This window comes from Polistes fuscatus, unplaced genomic scaffold (genome assembly GCF_010416935.1).
Source record: "Polistes fuscatus isolate 324 unplaced genomic scaffold, CU_Pfus_HIC Scaffold10, whole genome shotgun sequence".
NCBI lineage: Eukaryota > Metazoa > Arthropoda > Insecta > Hymenoptera > Vespidae > Polistes > Polistes fuscatus.
In genome coordinates, this window is record NW_025112998.1 from 5240779 (window position 1) to 5260490 (window position 19712).

The following is a 19712-nucleotide window of genomic DNA, read 5'->3' on the forward strand; positions in this document are numbered from 1 at the left end:
GGCGACGCCTTTCGAGGACGGTGTAACACACACATATATATATACACACACAAGCACAGAAAACACCGCCAATGTCCTTTTCCAACTCCGAGGATACACGCGTTTTTATCGTCGCTTTATAATCGCAAAATTGTTTGCTCGGAATTTCGATGGCGACGTAACGGAGGAACAGCTGTTTACCTTTATTATCGCAACCCCACGATCGACGTTAGACGTCCGACCGAAGGACTTTTAGAAAAAGGCTTTGCGAGTTGTCTCTGTTCGACCCTCTTCTTTATTTCTTTCTTTCTATCTTTCTTTATTTCTTCCTTTCTGTCTTCCTCTTTCTCTCTCAGTTTTATTGTCATTAACTTATGCGACGAGTCCGCGTCTCGTAAGTTTTCATTTTTATTTTTACATACGTATACATATATATATATATATATGTTATAGTTAGTAGTGGCAAGTATTTTATACGTGGATGTGCGTCAAGATTCGTAAAAATGATTGCGAGTAACCTAGTAGCTAGAAAAGTATACTTTTTAATATCATCCTATCGTTTATTGTGTTTTGTCGACTTGTTCCTTCCTGGCTATCGATGTTCGTAGGAATACTTTCAATGTATATATGTATATGTATATAGAGAAAAAGACCAAGCTATTGGCTTATGCGATCACTCGATCGTTCCTTTCTATTTTTTATGTATGAACTTAGAAGAGTACGATAGGGTTGTCTCTGTCTATTGTATTTCGTTTTCTCTTTTTTCTTCTTCCTTTTCATCAAATTACATCGACCGAACTCGAAATAGCCTTGTTGTTTCCCAAAGGAATTCCTCGATTTCTATCTTTCGGATAATATTGTCATCGATGTTTATTATTCGTACGCGAAGGTTTCTTTGTTTAGTTTTGTTTTTTTTTTTTAGCGAGGTGCATCCTAATTTTCTTCAAGAACGCACCGACAAATGTTACGCGATTCTTTTTTTTTTTTTGGTCAAATCAAAAATAAATTCTTTTTTATAAAGCTAAAATTATCGGACGATTCATTTAAATTTATTTCTAGGATATCAATCAAAATGATTTTTTGATTATTTGTACAACGATGTTTAAAGAACAATTTTTGATTCGATGTTATATTAAGTAGAAATGTAAATATTGTTTTTTTAAAAACGCGTGCATAACGTTGTATGAATTTATATTCGTGTTAAGAAAAGAAAAAAAAAAAAAGAAAAAAAGAAAAAGATTCGAACGAAAATACGAAATAATCGTGATTTCAAGTTTAATCAGTAATTTCGTGCCGCAAAATAAAATGATGTCCGTGTTTTGTTATTGAAATGGAAATAATGAAATTACGTTTTTACCGTGGGCTCGTACTGCAAGATTATTATGCGATACGTAATTATGTTCTTTCAATTTATCCGCATTGATACCCACTCAAGTATTCCGTTCACGTATCGTTGCACCTTATTCGAATTGAAAAAAAGAAAGAAAGAAGAAAGTAAAAATATAAATCGAATTTGAGTTTTGAAAGTGAATCAACACGTAGATAATAATCGGCGGGTCGTTGTACTTTACTCATCTACAATGGAATCTTTCGATTTCTGTATCGATACCGCCGATATCGAGGGAAAAACCGTCGTCGTTTCTCGGCAAGATCATTTTAAACAAATTATCATTTTTTACTCATCGTATTGACGCAAAGCAACATCTTATGAGTTGCGCCATCGAAACGCGTCCAACCGTACGATTTATTAGTTGATACAGCTGCGTTTGATTAACCTTGCTTCATTATTCCAAACCATATCCCGTCTTTTCTGTTGATAATCGAATTTATGATCGGCAACCGATGCGCATGATATAAACTATGCAATTCCGATTCCCAATCGTGCGATTCCCTTTCAAGATAATCTTTTAGATTAGTCATTGAAAAAAAAGAAAAATAACACATCGTGATACCAATAAATGTTAACATCAAATTAAGAGTATAAAAATAGACCCATAAAATTATATCTATTTACAAATTTTCTTGATTAGTATAATAATTATTTGTCTCTATTTATATTATTTGTAACATTTTTATAAGATAAATTAACTTAATTTATTGAAAGATAAAAAGAACAATTAATTTTTGTAATAAATAATTGAAATATAATATAGGAATAATTTCTTGTCCCTTTTTTCTCTAGTGTCCTAATAATAATACTGACCCATTGTATTGAGATAAATTCTAACGACATCATTAAATATATGTTTTAGGTGAGAAACCACACAAATGCGTGGTGTGCGGTAAGGCATTTTCGCAGAGTAGCAATCTGATAACTCATATGCGCAAGCACACGGGTTACAAGCCGTTCCAATGTGGTCTATGTGACAAGGCATTTCAAAGGAAGGTCGATCTTAGAAGGCATAGGGAAGGTCAACACCCAGCAGCGCCGGCGTTAGATTATCGTTCGCTTCAGGTTGCATCGTCTGGTGTCGGTGAACAAAGTGCGGTTCAACGAAACAACACCGGCCAAGTTCGGTGCACGCCATCACCACCAGCACCACCACCACCACAACCATTACAACCACCACCACAGCAACAACCATCACCACCATTACCACTACCACTACCACAAACAACGTCACAAGGAGTGGTACAACAACAACAACAACTACCACCAGCACAGGTACACTCCGGTACCACTGCCAACGGCATCAGCAGCAGCAGCAGCAACAGCAGCAGCAGCAGTAACACAGCCCCGTACAGAACGATACCGGTTCCGGGTAGCAGCAACAGCAGCTGAGATTCGTCTCACCCAGAGCCCTTTCCTTATTCTTGCAGGTGTACACAACGATTCCATGGGATCACCGAACGCATGCCAAGCGTTTCCCTCTAAATTCGAAACCCTACACTTCTTTACTTATTTACTACTACCACTATTACTATTACTATTACTATTACTACTGTTACTCTCACACCTTAACAATCTTTGCCTTGTAAATAGTTCACGATCAATTGCTACTTGCTAAAAAAGAGATATTAATACTATTGGTTATATTACGTGTATGCAATTATTTTAATCTCGTTTAATTCTTTTTTCTTGTTGTTTTTTTTTTGTATTCGTAATTTTATTTTATTTATTACGTCGTCGCGTAGTTTCTTTCGCATTTATCTATTACGGAAACATTCGTAAATTAACAAACAATTTGACAAAAATGTCAAGTAATTAAAACAAACAAAACGGGATTACAATTTTTGCATATATCTAATAATTATTTAAAGGAAAAAAAATGTTCATTCATTCGTCCATTCATTATTGTGTACAATTAGGATATACACACATACATATTACGAAGATGTTTTAGATGCTTCGATGGCGGAGATAGATTTTGTAATATTTCCAATGTAGGTGAGTAAAGTCTTATATCAAATTTATTAACTATTTCTTAATAACAAATTAGTAGAGAGAGAGATATATATATATATATTTAATTAAACATATAATTTATATATTTGAATGACCTTCTCCATGAATGAAAAAGAAAAAAATATATTTCTTTAACGTGATGTATGAATTAATAATTCGAAAAAGAAAGTAAAGAAGAAAAAACAAAGCAAACTTAAATTAGAAAAGTGTCAGTATATTAAAAAGCATAGTTGATGAATCATTTGTTTTTTCCAACACTTGTTTCGTATCGATTGACGCATTAACGTTGATTGTTTTCATATCTTGTCCCAATATAAATATTCCTTCCAATCGAGCCCTTTTCTATTTCGTACGTCACAATTATGTAATAAATACAAACGTAAAATGTGAAAAGAAAGGAAGGAAAGAAGTTTTAAGTATTTACGTATGTAGGAATATATATTATCGCGAAAAAAGGCCGACAATGAAATCATAAAAGCAGATTCGCGTGTGTAACTGGACATATGAACGGTTAGATCAAGTTCGAAATAACACGCGAATATTGTGTTATTCTTTGAGACACTGCGTTTGATTTTCAATATGGCGTCCACGTATCACGTGTGTACTACTATTCGCGTTTTTCAGTTTGTTTTTTTGGTTTTTTTTTTGTGCTTGCGTTGGTCTGCTCTATCAACGCAAACTCATCGAATGAAACTAACACACGCGATTGTAAAAAATGAGCTTTGTTTGTCTCTCTCTCTCTCTCTCTATTTCTCTCTCTTTCTCTTTTGAACTTAATTTTTGCATACAATAACGAAAAAAAAGCTTAAATGTTGCACTTAGTTTAACTTAATTCGTATCTATCGGTAAATGACAACAAATTTATATTATTAGATATATATTAGACGATGTTATTATTATGAATTATTGTATTTACATTAATGTGTACAGAGTCAAATTCTTTTGAAAATGGTAAAGCTTTAACGACGAAACAAAAATATCTTACTCTCTATTAAATCGGAATGTTAGATTTGTCTTTTTACTCGTGAGTGACGATGTTTGAACGATAAATATAAGTAAGAGGTGTGTCAACTAGGAAAGAAAGAAAAAAAAGAAAAAAAAAAAAGAAAAAAATACTGTTGTTACCGATAATCGCGGTGTTTTTTTCCTATATTCGAATCTCGGCTTAGGTTAGTTAATCAAATTTTTACGCATCTAACTGTCACCGACGATAATTTGTGTTTGTCGTCTTTTAAAAAATATTTATCGAAATATTATGCATATATATATATATAATATAGAGAGAGAAGGTTTGAATAGAATACAAATTTATATAGAATATTTGTATAAACAAAAATTATATTCGATAAACATTATTGATGATTAATTATTAATCATGGATTATAAAATATCATGAACCGTCCAATCGTTTTGTTGATGAATTTGTATGTGTGTGTGTGTGTGTATATGTGTGTATGAATGCGCGTGCTAATATACATATAAAAAATGATGCTCTTAAACGAAAATTTATTATTCAAGTATGATACATATCTTGAATATGGCATCAAGAAGGTCCAATGTATATTCGACACATATTAATGAAATTTTGAATAATTATTACAAACACTTTTTATTAAATTTTACTGATTTTCTTATCCGTTATATATTCGATATAAATTAGGTACGTATATCCGATGATATAAATGCGTAAATGTGGATATTATCCTGTTGCCCCCCCCCCATCACACGTATAACAGAATTATTTATTTGCTATTAATTATTTATAAATAATTAATCTACTTTTAGACGCATGGATATTTCCAAATAGAACGTTTTACGATATCAACAAAATTATAAATATTATTTTTTATTGTTATGGTTTTTATCTTATTATAGGTATTTTTCATTTTTGCAAAAAGGAAAAAGAAAAACAATTCGGACAAATTAAAAGAAACACTTAGTTTAGAAATATTTGTTTCCCGATGTTTTAGATATTTTCTTACAAAACATTTCTTTCATTAGAATAATTTTCTTCTCTTATTTCTCGATCACTGTTATAATATCAGTATATTTTGTAATTGATTAATGCAAAATTAATCATTAATATTTACTTAACGTAGAACGCTCTTAATCTATTACCTGTCATAGTCTATCAAAGCCAAAGTCGTAAAGTTAGGAGAGAAATTTTTTTTTTTTTCTATCGATAAATAGTTAAATTTTTTTCTTCGAATAATATCATCAAATCGCATCGTCGTTTCTACCATACTTTCTTCTTCTTCTTCTTCCTCTTCCTCTTCTTTTTTTATTTTTCTGTGTTTATTAACGTAAAAATTCTGTTGAAAAAAAAAAAGTACGAAAGAAATTATGCAACTATTCAGAAGAAATTTGTCGACTCATTTAGAATAAGTGATAAAATTAATAATATGCCGAAATATAGAAAATGGAAAGAAGAATTTTCGTACGTTCGATTTTATAGAACCGAGAATGTATAAAGAAAAAAAAAATATAGAAAAGAAAGAAACCTCCCCTCTCCAAAAAGAAAAAGTAAGAAAAAATAAATAAAAATGGTACATAAAATATTATAGGAATATATAAGCGTAAAACAAAATGTACTTTATACGATCGATGCGCACAATTATGAAAGAAAAAAAAAAAAGAAAAAAGAAAAAAATACGCGAATTTAAAATTAACAATATATAAATAGAATTATTTACGCGTCGTATATAATTTATTTTCTTCTTGTATCCACATTTTTCAATATAAAATACGCATCTATGCAATGTATCTAAATGTGAATGGTGTACACACTCGAAAATTTATATTATTATTTTCTATAAATAATTTTCAATTGTGTTTTTTTTTTTTTCAACGAAAGTAGAGCGTAGATTATACGAAATTAATTTCGAAGACAAATTTAATATAATAATCTTGTTTAAAAGAATGATATTATTAATTATATAAATTTTTAAATTGCATTTAATGATTTATTTAAACAAATATATACACAAATTGTTTGACAGAAATAAATTACATATGTTCGTTGGGGTATATACGCTACTGTTTCGAATAGATTAAAAAAATAATTTTTAAAATTAATTAGGCATTTAAAGCTGCTAAGATATATGGCTTATAATATAAATATTGTTACATATATCTAAAGTACGTACATTTATACGTAACTTATTCTATATTCGAATAATCAGTTTTAAAATAATTAACAATTGGATAATCTATGCTCTACTATACGTAAATATATATATATATATAAATAAATTTATATATGTACATTCTATGTGATCGATTGTAAAATATATATATATATATACATAAAAAAGTTAAAAAAGAAAAAAAAACTAGAGAACAAGAAATTGATGCGAAAAGTTTCACATATTGAAATTCGATGTGTAAGAAAAAAAAAGAATCATAGCGGCTAGAGGACCAAAGATAGAATTAAAATGGACCCGGCTGATTGGTAATCTTCGGGTTTTTATAAATTCAATAATAGACAAAGGAAGATGTATAAAAAAAGAAATTGACGATGAGAAGAAATTTGAAACATTTTAAAAACCCGAAACAAAAATCAAAGCCTTAGGTCCTTCTTAAGCGCTAGTATAATTAATTAGTTTATTAATTAAGAATTATTTACTCGTGCGCGTATGTGTGTTAGTGCATGCTTGTTGTATGAACGAATTTATGATAATAGTTTTATTTATACGGTATCATCATCGTTGCTACGAAATTTCTCTTCTTTTTTCTTTTCTCAGAAAAGTTCATTATTATTTGTTTTTTTTTGTGTGTTTTATTTTAACGACAATTCGATACGCGAATTTGATAATACAATGTCAATGTTAGTTAGTTGCGAATATAATTGTATAGTTTACTTTGTAAGATGATATTATTATATAAGGAAAAAAAAATCAAACCAATAGATAATTAAGTATACCTATCGTTTTATCGAATCTAGAATATGCGAATGCATGCACGCGTATGTATGTTAAGAGAATGAAAAAAGTATGGGGGAGAAAAAAAAAAGATAAAAAAGAGAGAGGAAAAGATAATAGATGGTAGATAAGTAAATTTAGCGATATGCGAGGAGAAAGAATAAGTGCAAGTACGAATGATTAAATTTGCATTAGTTGATAAACCAAAAATATGTTTATTATTGCTATCAAAGAAGATATTGATTGAATAAAATGTTTTTCTTATAACGTTTCTCCTATTTCTATTATACTTATACCTATTACTCATTTTTATTATTATTATCATAATGGGTTGAGTAAATTGTGCTTGAGTGACTTAAAATATGTAAAATTTATAAAAATAATGAACTATCAGTATACGTGGAACAAAACTAATCGTTAAAAAATTAGAGCGAGACTGTTGGATTTGAAAATACGAAATACAATTTGTTTTACTTTTGCGTTAAAATATAAATTAAATTTCTTAACTGATCTCAATACATAATACGTACATTTGAAATGATTTTTGAAATCTTCAAATTAACATGCAAAAGAAAGTAGTATACTTTCACAATTTTTTTTTAATTTTTTTTTTTTTTTTTTTTTTTATAGAACGTATTAAAGAAGTATATAACAGTTTATTTCGAAGATTGTATATTTTATTTAAGAACACACGTAATCTCTTCCCAGTAGCGGTTCGTATTCGAGATTTTGATAACCATAAACGGCGATTGGTGTAATTGATCCCAAATTGGGGCTGATTGTAAAAAGAAGAATGTAATATAAATGGGTAAATGGGACGTAAACCAGACGCATTTAAGAAACGGTAAATGCCGTGTGGAATTTCTAATTTGGTAAGTGAGTATATATGTTACGGTCAATGTACAGAATCCGGACATTCTATAGAATGTCTACTAAGATTAGGTAATGTATGTTTTTAAGCACATTTTTCGTACGTTGAATAATTAAAATCTCTTCTTCGTGAAATAGTTAAAAAATATACCTTTACTTGAAGTTTATTTATTAAAACTAATCGTTCTTCGAATAAAATAATCAATAGAAGTAAATTAGATAAAAACTTAAACATCTTTCTCTTGCATCTAATTACAAGAAAACGTATTTTATTCTCGTTTCGTATGATAATAATGTTACTTTTAAAGCGGAAGTTGCTTTAGAGATTCTTTAAAAGCGTGGGATTCGCAGGTGCAAGAAGAGAGGAACTCTAACTCGAAAAGTTCGAACCATTTTTCTTCACTTTGGAAACACACGTGCGTGAGAAACGCTACCCCCTTTACTTGGAAGAGGATTAATACTCTAAAGTACCATAGTTAACGTCTTCGTTTTAGATCGTGTTAACGTGTTTAACGGTTAAAATCCACCTGCACTTGTAGTTCTATAGATCGGTAATAGAAAAAAGTAACGTAATTCTACTGGTTTTCAACACGTGCGTTTTACCATCAAGTAATTTACATTGAAATATAATTTAGAATTTAACATCTTTCATAATATTATCTCAAGAAGATACTATTCAAGAGAAAATGATCCTAAAAATAAGAATAAATTTTATTGGAAAATAATTTTAATTACGCAAAATTATTATTAACATCATTTTGATCATCATATTTCAACCCTATCGAAAATTTACGAAGCTTATGAAAGGAACTAATTAAAAATATTGCAATCATTTTCAAAGAGAGAAAAATATGAGAAAATATTAATATTGAATATTTAAAAAAAAAACCAACTTACATGTGTAGCATTAATATAAATTATGTATTATTATAGTCAATAAAGTCACTTTATTAGATATTAAATGATATTACAAATATCAATTTTCTTATATATACTCACGAGAGTTTTTGTATCTTGTATTATATTTTTTTATTTGGGTATTTGAATTTGTTAGCAAGCCATCTAACGTAAATAAATATTATATCGGAATAGTGATCCGTAGTAGGATCGTTTTAAATGATACGTTTAATTACATGCAGGCTCTTGCAGGTGCACCCTTAGATCGTTCCAACATACTCTGATGTATAGTGTATATGTATATGTATATTTCTAGCCGAGTTGAATGCTCTTAACTTTCTTGTAACTATTTAAATTAGATAGGCTCAATGATGTATGAGAACACTCAATTGCACAAAGTATGATATAATAAATTAATAATCATTAAGAATTTCAAAACATCTGCAAGGAAAAAGAATACATAAATATTTATATATTAAATTATACGTTTAAACGAATTAATATTTATCTCTCATAACGTAATAGAAACAAGAAATGAATGTATTTCCTTAAACATTACAAAATTACAAGATAGTAAGTGATTTAGTGATTTAAATTACTGATTCATATAATTATAATCGAAATTCTATTTATTGCACACTACCGTAATAGTTCTATCTTTTATCTTCTTTTTCTAAATTATTTTATTTTACTGTCAAATAAAATAATACTTAATAGTATTAATATTTAATAGTATTATAGTACTTAAAGTAATAGTTCTATCTTTTATTTTCTTTTTCTAAATTATTTTATTTTACTGTCAAATAAAATAATACTTAATAGTATTAATATTTAATAGTATTATAGTACTTAAAATAGTATATTAATACTTAATAGTATTATAGTACTGTAATAGTATTTCATTGTATTTTTTTCTAAATTACTTTATATCATATCGTATAAACTAAATATAATTTGTAATCCGTTTAACAATCATTCGATTATTATGACAGTTTACTATTTAAATCATTTGCTAAAATAATTGTATATCATTGTAATTAAAATAAGGAAGATAAAAGTAAAACTTGTAAAATGTGTTAGGATAAATCAAAGAGAAAAATCAATTGAAGAAATGATCTAGTCGATGACAGGTGCTCGTAGATATCCGCGACAATGCGGAAGTCGTTGAACAGAATAATGAAAGGGCGGTGTCGGTGCGGCTGATAGGACCCGCCGAAGAAAAGGGTGTAATATTCTTGCAAATCTCGCGCGCACGCACCACCGCAAATTACTACCGGGTGCTGTGCACGCCCGTCCGCCCGCTGGCTCGAGTCCGATATTTTTTTTTCTTCTTTCCTTTATTTATTTTCTTTCCTTCTTTTTTCACCTTTTTCTTTTTTTTACCTTTACCTTTACCATCTTCTTCTTCTTCTTCTTCTTCTTCTTCTTATTTTTCTTCTACTTACGCACCGTGAAATATACGTGGCACGAGTCCAGGCGGATTAGAGTTGGGCACGAACAATGTGTATGAAATTGTATGCGTGTTGCTGTGAGTGTGTCTATGTGTATAGTTGTTGTAAAAGAGGCGGGGGTGCAACACGAGCCGAACCGAAGCAAGCCGAGCCACGCAAACACCACACAACGCACCATCTGTTGCATCGCAGACGTTGCTTGCATCGCAGACGTTGCAGTTCGGCTTTCGCGAAGATATACCATATGCTATTTCTTTCTCTCTCTGTCTAACTTTTATTAATGCATTGCTATGCGGCAAGATAAGGATACGTTATACGTTTACTATTTTCGAGCTGATTTCTGTCATATTGCCAACGTTCCTTCCGAACGTTCTCAATTCTGAACATACATGCTGCACGTATGTTCTGTATTTTTTTTCTTTTTTTTTTACGTATATATGTATATAATTATTTATGAATATAGGTATAACCCGTTTCTCAATTTACGCTGAGTATGACAATCGCTTAAATAAAGTTTTCCTCGTGTCGGTAGAAAAGAAAAATGAAAAAATTTATATAAAAAAATAATATATATATATTTTTTTTAAATAGCTTAATTAAAAGAGAAAAGAAAAAGAAAAATATATTTTTATTATTATATTATATTTTATATATTTATATATATATAAAATAATAATATAAATAAAAAAAAAATAATAAAAATAATAAAAATATAATATATATATATATATTTTTTTTTATTTTTTTTTTATATTTAATATAATAATAATGACGGTGTAAATTAGGATAGCGTGTAAAAACTAATATTAAGGGAAGAGCGTATATATTTATGAGTATGTTATTCCATTCGAATAATAAGTATATCCCTTTAAATAAAGAACATATTGAGAACATATAGAAATGAAATAAATAAAAGAAAAATAAAATATAAAATATATATATATATATATATTTTATACTAATATAAGTATATATTTTACTATATTAGTATATATTTTATACTAATATATACTAATATAATATATATATATATATATATATATATATACTAATTCATGATATAAATTCATGACCTGCACGAATATATTTATATATATATATAGATGGGTTTTCTTCGGCTAACTGTTGGTAAGATCTCTTTATCGATGGATTCATCGACCCTTCGTCGTGAATGCTTGCTCGAGAACCCTTCAAAACGATCGTTCATCACCTGCTCGATTTTACGAAATTGATCGCGGCAATCGTCTTCATTTCCCTGTGAAAAGCTTACCGGCTGGTAAAAAAGAGAAACAAAAAGAAAAAAAAACGTCACTCTCAACTTACACAAAAATCCTTTTTACGTGTCTTACAATGATCGATTGTTTCTCGATGCTCGTGAATTTTCTTTTAATGATTTTCAACGTAGTTTTTATATTAATAATTATACATCTCTTATGATTAATTAATGTTTTTTGTCAGTTTCAGTGAATGTAAAAATGCATCAGCTGGTAAAATAGAATTTGAAAAAATGTTTATAAGAATGACAAATATCGGAACATTTGATAAAAATCTTTTATCCAAATAATATCCTTGTTAACACTAAACCGATCGATAAGATATCATAAAAATATTTCCTATAAATAATAATTGAAACAATATTTGTGTGTTAAATGAAAAAAAAACAGAACAAAAAGAAAAAAAGCAATAACGTTTAACCAATTTGTAAGATAGAATTGAAATACCAAATAAAAATCTGAAAGTGACGGTGATACGTTAAGTGTTAATTTCAAACTCAACCATGTGCTTATATATCCTACTCGATTAGTATTAATCCTACAAAATTGCGATTCGACATGGTTCGAATTGAAGTGATCCTTTAACGTATCATCCGTTCTAAAGTCGACATCAAAGGTTCTTTCTTTCTCTCTTTCTCTCTCAAGTTGTTTCGATCTTGTCAAAATGACGAGACACTTTGCTGCCGGCTTTGAGAAGAGACACGAGGTCACTGATCCACGCTACTAGCATCATCTTTTTTATTATTCCCATGGGTCACGTGTACCTACGCGTGTGCTGGCCCCCAAAAAATGATTTCAGTAGGGATGAGTCCCTTTGATTCTCTTGTTTCTAAATGTGTGCGGGTGTCTATGACCGTGAAACACACTACGAGAAATACAAGATTTTTAAGATCTCGAGTATGATTTATTTTTTCACGTTCATTTGTTAGTAACATTATATAGATTATTTTTTCAAACGTTAATAATAATCGTCTGTAATTTTGTTCCTTGTTTTCGTGCATGCGTCTACGTAAATCGAATTGCAAATAAAATTGCTAAAAACGTAATTTTATTTTTCAAGAAATAAAAAATATTATGGCTCTTGATGATGATGCTCAGTATTTCGATTAGCGTTGATATTGAAAAAGGTAAGCATTGATACGGTAATATTGTTTTATTTTTATCTTGTTTTTCTTTTTTTTTTTTTTTCAATATATGCCTGTATGTAAATCGAATGGGAGGAAAATGAGATAGAAAGTATTGCGGTTTTGTAAGACTTATGTTGGTACATATTTTAACTTGAGTTTTCTACTTATAAAGGTAGAAATCGATTAGGTAATATTTGTTTTTATTTGTTGATTTCTTTTTTTTTTCTTTTCGAATTTTTCTGTTCCTTTTTTTTCCCAATGTCTGGACGTATGTAAATCAAATAGAGAAAAATATTAAATTTCGTTCGATGAGATATATAATATGGCGGTTTCGTTGATACCACCTGGCCCGTATATCGCTTGATTGGACGTGTATCTAAAGCTTAGAAAGAACATTTGTACGTTTCCTGCATACTTTTTATTATCCTTCGCATATATTTGACGCGTATCACGTGTGTGGGAACTTTCGAAGAAGGTTATACTCACGGTCTCTTCCAAAAGATCACTTATAAAACTACGATTAAACATTATTCGAAAAAACAGTCAATTAATACAAGCACATTAGTTAGTATATATAATTACATATGATAATTAGATTAGGTCAATGAAATCTTTTATCTTTGATTGAAAATGATTAACAACCGTTGCTGTATACATTTCATCCTTTACAGTTTATGTTCTTATTGAATTTTTATTTTGTTAGATAAAAATTAAATTAGAAAAACACGGTACGATCAAATAGAACTCAAAACAATAAAAGTAATCTTTCGAAGATACAATATATTGTTGTAAGAGTATCGACCCTCGTAATTCTCTCCTCTCCTTTCGATCGAACTGTGGAAAATCGATTGGATCCCCCTTAGGTGTGAAATTCTGTTTGCCACATGGCACGCGTTAACAAACCTCAGTATCATAGCAAATAACAAAACAAGAGTGAATTTGTTTATCAAATATTCGTGAAACAAAAAATGATACAAATTTGGATGATTTTGAAAAGGAGAAAATAAATCGGTTGGATCAAAATCAATGATAGAAACACGATTTAATGTCTGTCATAATATTCGTAAAATCGTAATTGAAATTTGAAATATTTTGAAAACAAGAAAAAATGTGAGTTAATTAAAAGTAATAATTCTGAACACAACGAGGTGTTTCATCGTACAATGCCATTATATAAAATATTATGTTAAATTGTTATTACATAAAATGCTATTGAGTAAAATTTGTTAAAAACAACGAACAAATTTATAGAATAAATAATATTTATTGTATTATTTTAGTAGTATGAGTTAGTTCGTACGATCATCCATGGATCACCGAAGATAATGGTTTAGCATGTATCATAGGTGTCTATCAAAGATGAATCTCCCTTGGTTGGTCCGGTACCGATCCAATTAATACGCCATATGATGTTTCCGACGGAACGGAAATCGGCTGAAGGGGAGGAAGCAGGAAAATGGGCGTGAGGCCTTCCTCCAGTATATCGGACATTCAACTACAGGATATTCTCAGAGTTAATTGCTAATCGTTAATCTACCCTACCGTAATTCGTCCCATCGGGACGCCATTTGGTCCTCTGATTTTTACAATCAGGATATTCCTTATTAAACTAATTCCAACATTGTTAATTTCATATCGTGTAAAAAAAGAATAATTATTTTTCCATAATTAACTCGTTATCTTTTATCGGAATTATGCGAAATTTTCTTCCCAAATACGATGTGAAGATAATACAATGAAAACTCGAGTAATCGAATGACACAATTTGTATGACTCAAATAATAATAAAATTACGCAGTAATTGTAAAGAGTCATTTTGGGAATTGAGATGAGATGAACTCGGAGGTTAGCTGCAATTGTACTTTATTGTCTAATACGATCCAATTGATTGTGTCGAAGTGTCAAAAATATCATGCAAAGTATTAACATTTCGATGACCTCGAGTCCAGTCCTCTAATACACAGAATAATAAAACCTGATCGATTGATTACACAAACGAAATATGATTGCATTAAAACATTAAGTGCGCAATTACACCTGACGAATATATCGGTCAATCCACGGACAAAAAATTAAATCATAGGATTAATTCTAAAGAACGTATAACGTGATACGATGCTGTTTTCAACTATCCAATTTGTCCTTATAAATATTTATTAAAATAAAAAGAAAAAAAAAGAAGAACAGTAACCGTAGGTCCGAGTTCAAAGAATTGACTCTGTTTTTTCTTTCTCGTACATGGATCGATTAAATTCTTTAATGGGAAATAATTAAAATGTCTAATTAATCATGTTTCTATCATAAAATTGAATCTTGAAAGTTTTTTTCCTGAATGTCTAGAGACACCACCCGTAAACACAGGCATATTCCAGACGAGGAAAAAGAGGAGAAAGAGAAGGACGAACGGGAGGAGGAGTTTAAGGGGGATGAGGAGGAGGGAAAGATGGAGAGACACGTAGTATCACTCTCTCCTTCGACCCGCGACCAAATAAGTACAGACCGGGCTTTCCCGTTTAAGGCAGAGAAGGCGATAGCGCGAAAATCCAAAAAGTGGCAAAGCGAGGGAATCTCCAGGTGCAGATAGTGTAAGACTCGTATTTATGATTCAGTCAACGACTACGAAAGAGAAGGACAGAGAAAGCTTCCCAGTAACTTGGAATGTTGAGCATTCCCTTCCACCCTTTCTCCCGCCCTCCTCCCATCTCTTATTTTCGATTACGATTTCGTCCCCGTCTGCGCTGCGGGTGCCACGGTCGGCCGCCGATTCTTTCATACAAAATTAAATGTCCGAGAGATAAAGAGAAAGAGATAGAAATAAGATAATGATGAAGAGGAAGAAGATGAAGGGGGAAAAAAATTAAAAAAAAAAAAAAAGAACATACATTAAAAACGACTTTGCTCTCAGCAATGGAAGGACGAACGGAGAAAGTCGAGTTGCGTTTCATCTTCTTCTACTTATTCTTTTTCTTTTTGTCCTTCTTCTTCTTCTTCTTCCTCTTTCCTCCCCCTGGCCATCATCCACCTCCTCCTTCCTCTGGGTCCAATCTTATTGGCGCGTTTTCAGAGAAGCGTGCTTGGTGACAAATTAAATTGGGTGAGAAAGGCAGGTGGTGCCATTTTGGTCATCGATCTGCGTTATGTATGTCGGACCGTTCTGCGCTCATAACGCGCGCGCGCGCGCGCGCGTGCACATCACCACGTTGGGAACGATTCCTTCCTGGAAATCTTGTTCTCTCTTTCTCATTCGTAACTACACGATTTAAAGAATGAATACCGATGAATCTTCGATCACGTTGGTATGATATGAATACGTGTGATTAATGGGTTTCATGATACATGATATGTGATTTAATCTCTTGCCGAGATTACTACGTCAGGGATTGTCAACCGATAAAAATAATTCAATTCAAGTGATTATTATTATATTATCTAATGGTATTAGTCTATTGTAACGTTAATTTTTCATATGTAATGATATAATAAATAATTAAAAAAGAAGAAATAAACAAAATAATAATAATAATAATAATAATAATAATACTTAATACGTATTAAATAAGTTGGATAAAAAAAAAAGAAATAAAATAAAAGTGCTAGATAAATAAAGAATAAAATAGAAATTAATTAGCACGTGTCTCTAAAATTCCACGCAAATCTATTTATATTTCCATCGAAAGAAGAAAAAAATGAAGAAGAAAGAAAGAGAGAGAGAGAGAGAGAGAGTGGAATAAAAGAAAGTTGAAGTTTCGAAAATAGTGAGTCTATTAATTTCCTTAGTGATGATATACGAGGTCAATCGGAGGGAGTATGATTTTGACTTTCACCATGGAGGTAAGAAGAAGGAAGGTGAAGCAAGCAAGCAAGCAAGCAAGCAAGCAAGCAATTCTGATATCTGTTCCGGGGAGCCAACATCGAAACCGATCGTTTCTCCGATCTGTGATCCAGGTGAAGCACGAGCACGAACGATCCGCGTCAGTTTTATCCCGAGGGGAAGGCACACGAGCAAAAAGAGAGGCGACGGACGCGGTTCGAGATAATTGGAAACTTTGCTTTCCTTCTTCGCGTACCCCATAATTGGAACTTCGTACGTTGACGCAATTACACACCAAGCGTAAGTACACGCGTCATGGCTACCATTTCATCAAACGTTTTATTACTTCTAAATTACTACCATATTTTTTAGTATTTTTCTTTTCTTTTATTTTCTTTTCCTGTTTTATGAAAAATCTGAGTATCGACGATTAAAGCATTTCCATCAGTTTGATTATTTTAGAACTCACTATTCTTAAATTTTGGGATTAAGATTAAGCGTTCAGGATTGTACAGTGTTTCTAGGATAACAGTTGAGATATCTAAAAGTATCTTTTCAATCGATAATTTTAGGATCTGTGCTTTGAAGTACTCTAGTTTAACTATCTTAGAATTTGCGCTCGCAATATTTCAGCATGAGGGTAAAATTTATATGATACGTATCCTAGAATAAGGGTAAACGTAATAAATATCTTTTAACATGATAGCGGAATTTAATTCTTTTGCTACGGGCGTGTTTTCCGCAGCGGTACTTCTATACCGAACAAGCCGCTGCAACGTGCAACAACTAAACTGCACGTTGCACGAGAGAGACCGAGAGATCAGCGGCCGAGACTCATTTTTGAGGCCTTTAATTGCTGATATTGACAGTTTTATATTCGAAAGAAACAAAATACTAAAATTAGACGTCCAGATTAGGATATTTGATGTGTTATGACTGCATATGTTCGTCGTATGTAAAATACGCGGCATTTTAGGTAGAGTAACGAAAGGGTTAAGGACCCATTTTATAGTATAAGCATTTAAAGATTAAAAAAATCATCACTATGATAAATCTAAACTATTACAAATTTGTAAAATATAGTAAAGTATCTTGGAATAAAAATAAAAATATCGGAAAAAACGCGAGACAATTTTCCTTCCCGATCGATTACTCATCAAACATCTCGAAGTTCTTGGATCGTTCTATCGCAAATCGAGCTTTGATGATGTTTTATGAAAAAGAATCAGGATCATTCGGTTGGAAGTAAAATTGAAAGAAATGTTGCCGGTTCTACCCGCAGATCGTCGATTTACGAGGGTACAAACGGAAAAGTGTACGCGAAGAAAGACAGACGATACAGGTGGTTATGGAAAAGGGCCACCTGCGCTCGAACAACTTCCAGGAGCAGAGTAGAGTCTTTTCTTATGGTGCATTCGTATTCGCCGCCGTGCCCGCATTCGCGTTTCGATCTTTTTTCTCTTTTTTCCCTTCCTTCCTTGTTTCTTCCTTTCTTTATCTCTTTACGTTCTTTCTCTCATCTTTATCTTAAACTTTTTCTTTTTATTTTTTCAGATACTTGCACCTTCTTCTTCTTCTTCTTCTTCTTCCTCTTCTTCCGATTCCGAAAGGTATTATCCGGATTTCACTCGAAAACGGCAGCCGTTTCTTGTAACACTCGATCACGTATCACGGAAACGTGATTACCCTTATTTCTTCGGTCTTACTTACTTCCTGAAATAAAAGGGACAAGAAGAATACAAAAAGAAAATAATACAAAAAGGAAGAAGAATTCGTCGATATTACCCGTGGTTTCATTTAATTCATATAATTTACACGTATGTCTGAATTATCATATCATCGTTAAAAAAAATAGTATTAACGAATGAAATATATGCACGGTAGTCGTGTACACGTGTATCTACATGAATTTAAGTATAAGAATGATGTGTCCGTTATTTTATTTCACGTTGAAATAACGATATTAATCTTAGGTACCTGTATATACAGCAACGTTACCGAACTTAACGAGCCGCCGACTAATATTGGGTCCTTAATTTTGTCAGTGTTCGAAAGGTAAGATTAAATTTGGTTGTGAGAGTAAGGTGTGCAGATTGCTTCCCATAATGAGCAATCTCTCACTCTGTCTTGGGCTTTTACAACGCTCGCGCACAAACGAGAGAAGAATATGCGCGTGCGCGCGCGCGCGCGCGCGCGCTCGTACGAAACGACAGGCTATTATGTGAGAAGACCTTTGAGAAAAGAATCAAAACAGGTGCAACAACGTCGGGAGTCTCTTCATTTAGCTACGCTTTATTTCATTATGATTTATCTCGAATTGTAAGATAGTTTTATAATAATTATACGTAAGTGCAATCTTTTACTTGAGATTTAACGACAATGAATTATCATAAATTATTTCGTCTAGTTGAAATAAGCAGATTTTTAGTTGTTGTATACATTCATCGGATTAGAATAATGTAGATATGAATATATTTAATTTTTTTTTTTTTTTTAATTTAATTTATATATATATATTTGTTTTTATCGTTAACGAATAATTCTATCTTCGATAGGGGACAATATCAAATTTGTCAAGGTTTAATTAAAGGGATGGGTAAGATCTTTCGTTTATTTTATAACCTGACGATGAGTTTTAAAAGATTCACCGATGTATACTTCAGTTAATTATCAAGCATTAAGTTTTTGTTACCGAGAAACCACCTTGGTTACATGTTAAACCCATGTTCTTTTTAAAGGTGTCGATGAACATCGGAGACGTAGGAAATAATTCTGTACGAGAAGTGGTATTTTCGGTAAGACAGACACAACGGGAGAAATGAAAAGAAAAAGAAAAAGGTTAAAAAAAAAAAAAAAAAGAAAAGAAAGTCACACTCACGCATATAATTACGAACACATAAATAACACCGACATACGTAATTCTTTCGAATTCATGTTTAAGTACTTACTTACTTACTTACTTACTTACTTACTTTAG

The 19712-nt window shown here is 31.1% G+C and overlaps 1 protein-coding gene across 1 annotated transcript in view; it reads left to right on the plus strand.

The window, feature by feature from the left end:
* LOC122525947 (zinc finger protein 205-like) overlaps positions 1-2761 on the plus strand; it is a 61984-nt gene extending 59223 nt beyond the window's left edge. The window contains exons 6-7 of the mRNA XM_043648989.1: positions 2232-2462; positions 2610-2761. Of these exons, the coding sequence (XP_043504924.1) occupies positions 2232-2462; positions 2610-2761 (383 nt within the window). The remainder of the gene's footprint in view (positions 1-2231; positions 2463-2609) is intronic.
* Positions 2762-19712: the final 16951 nt, after the last annotated feature.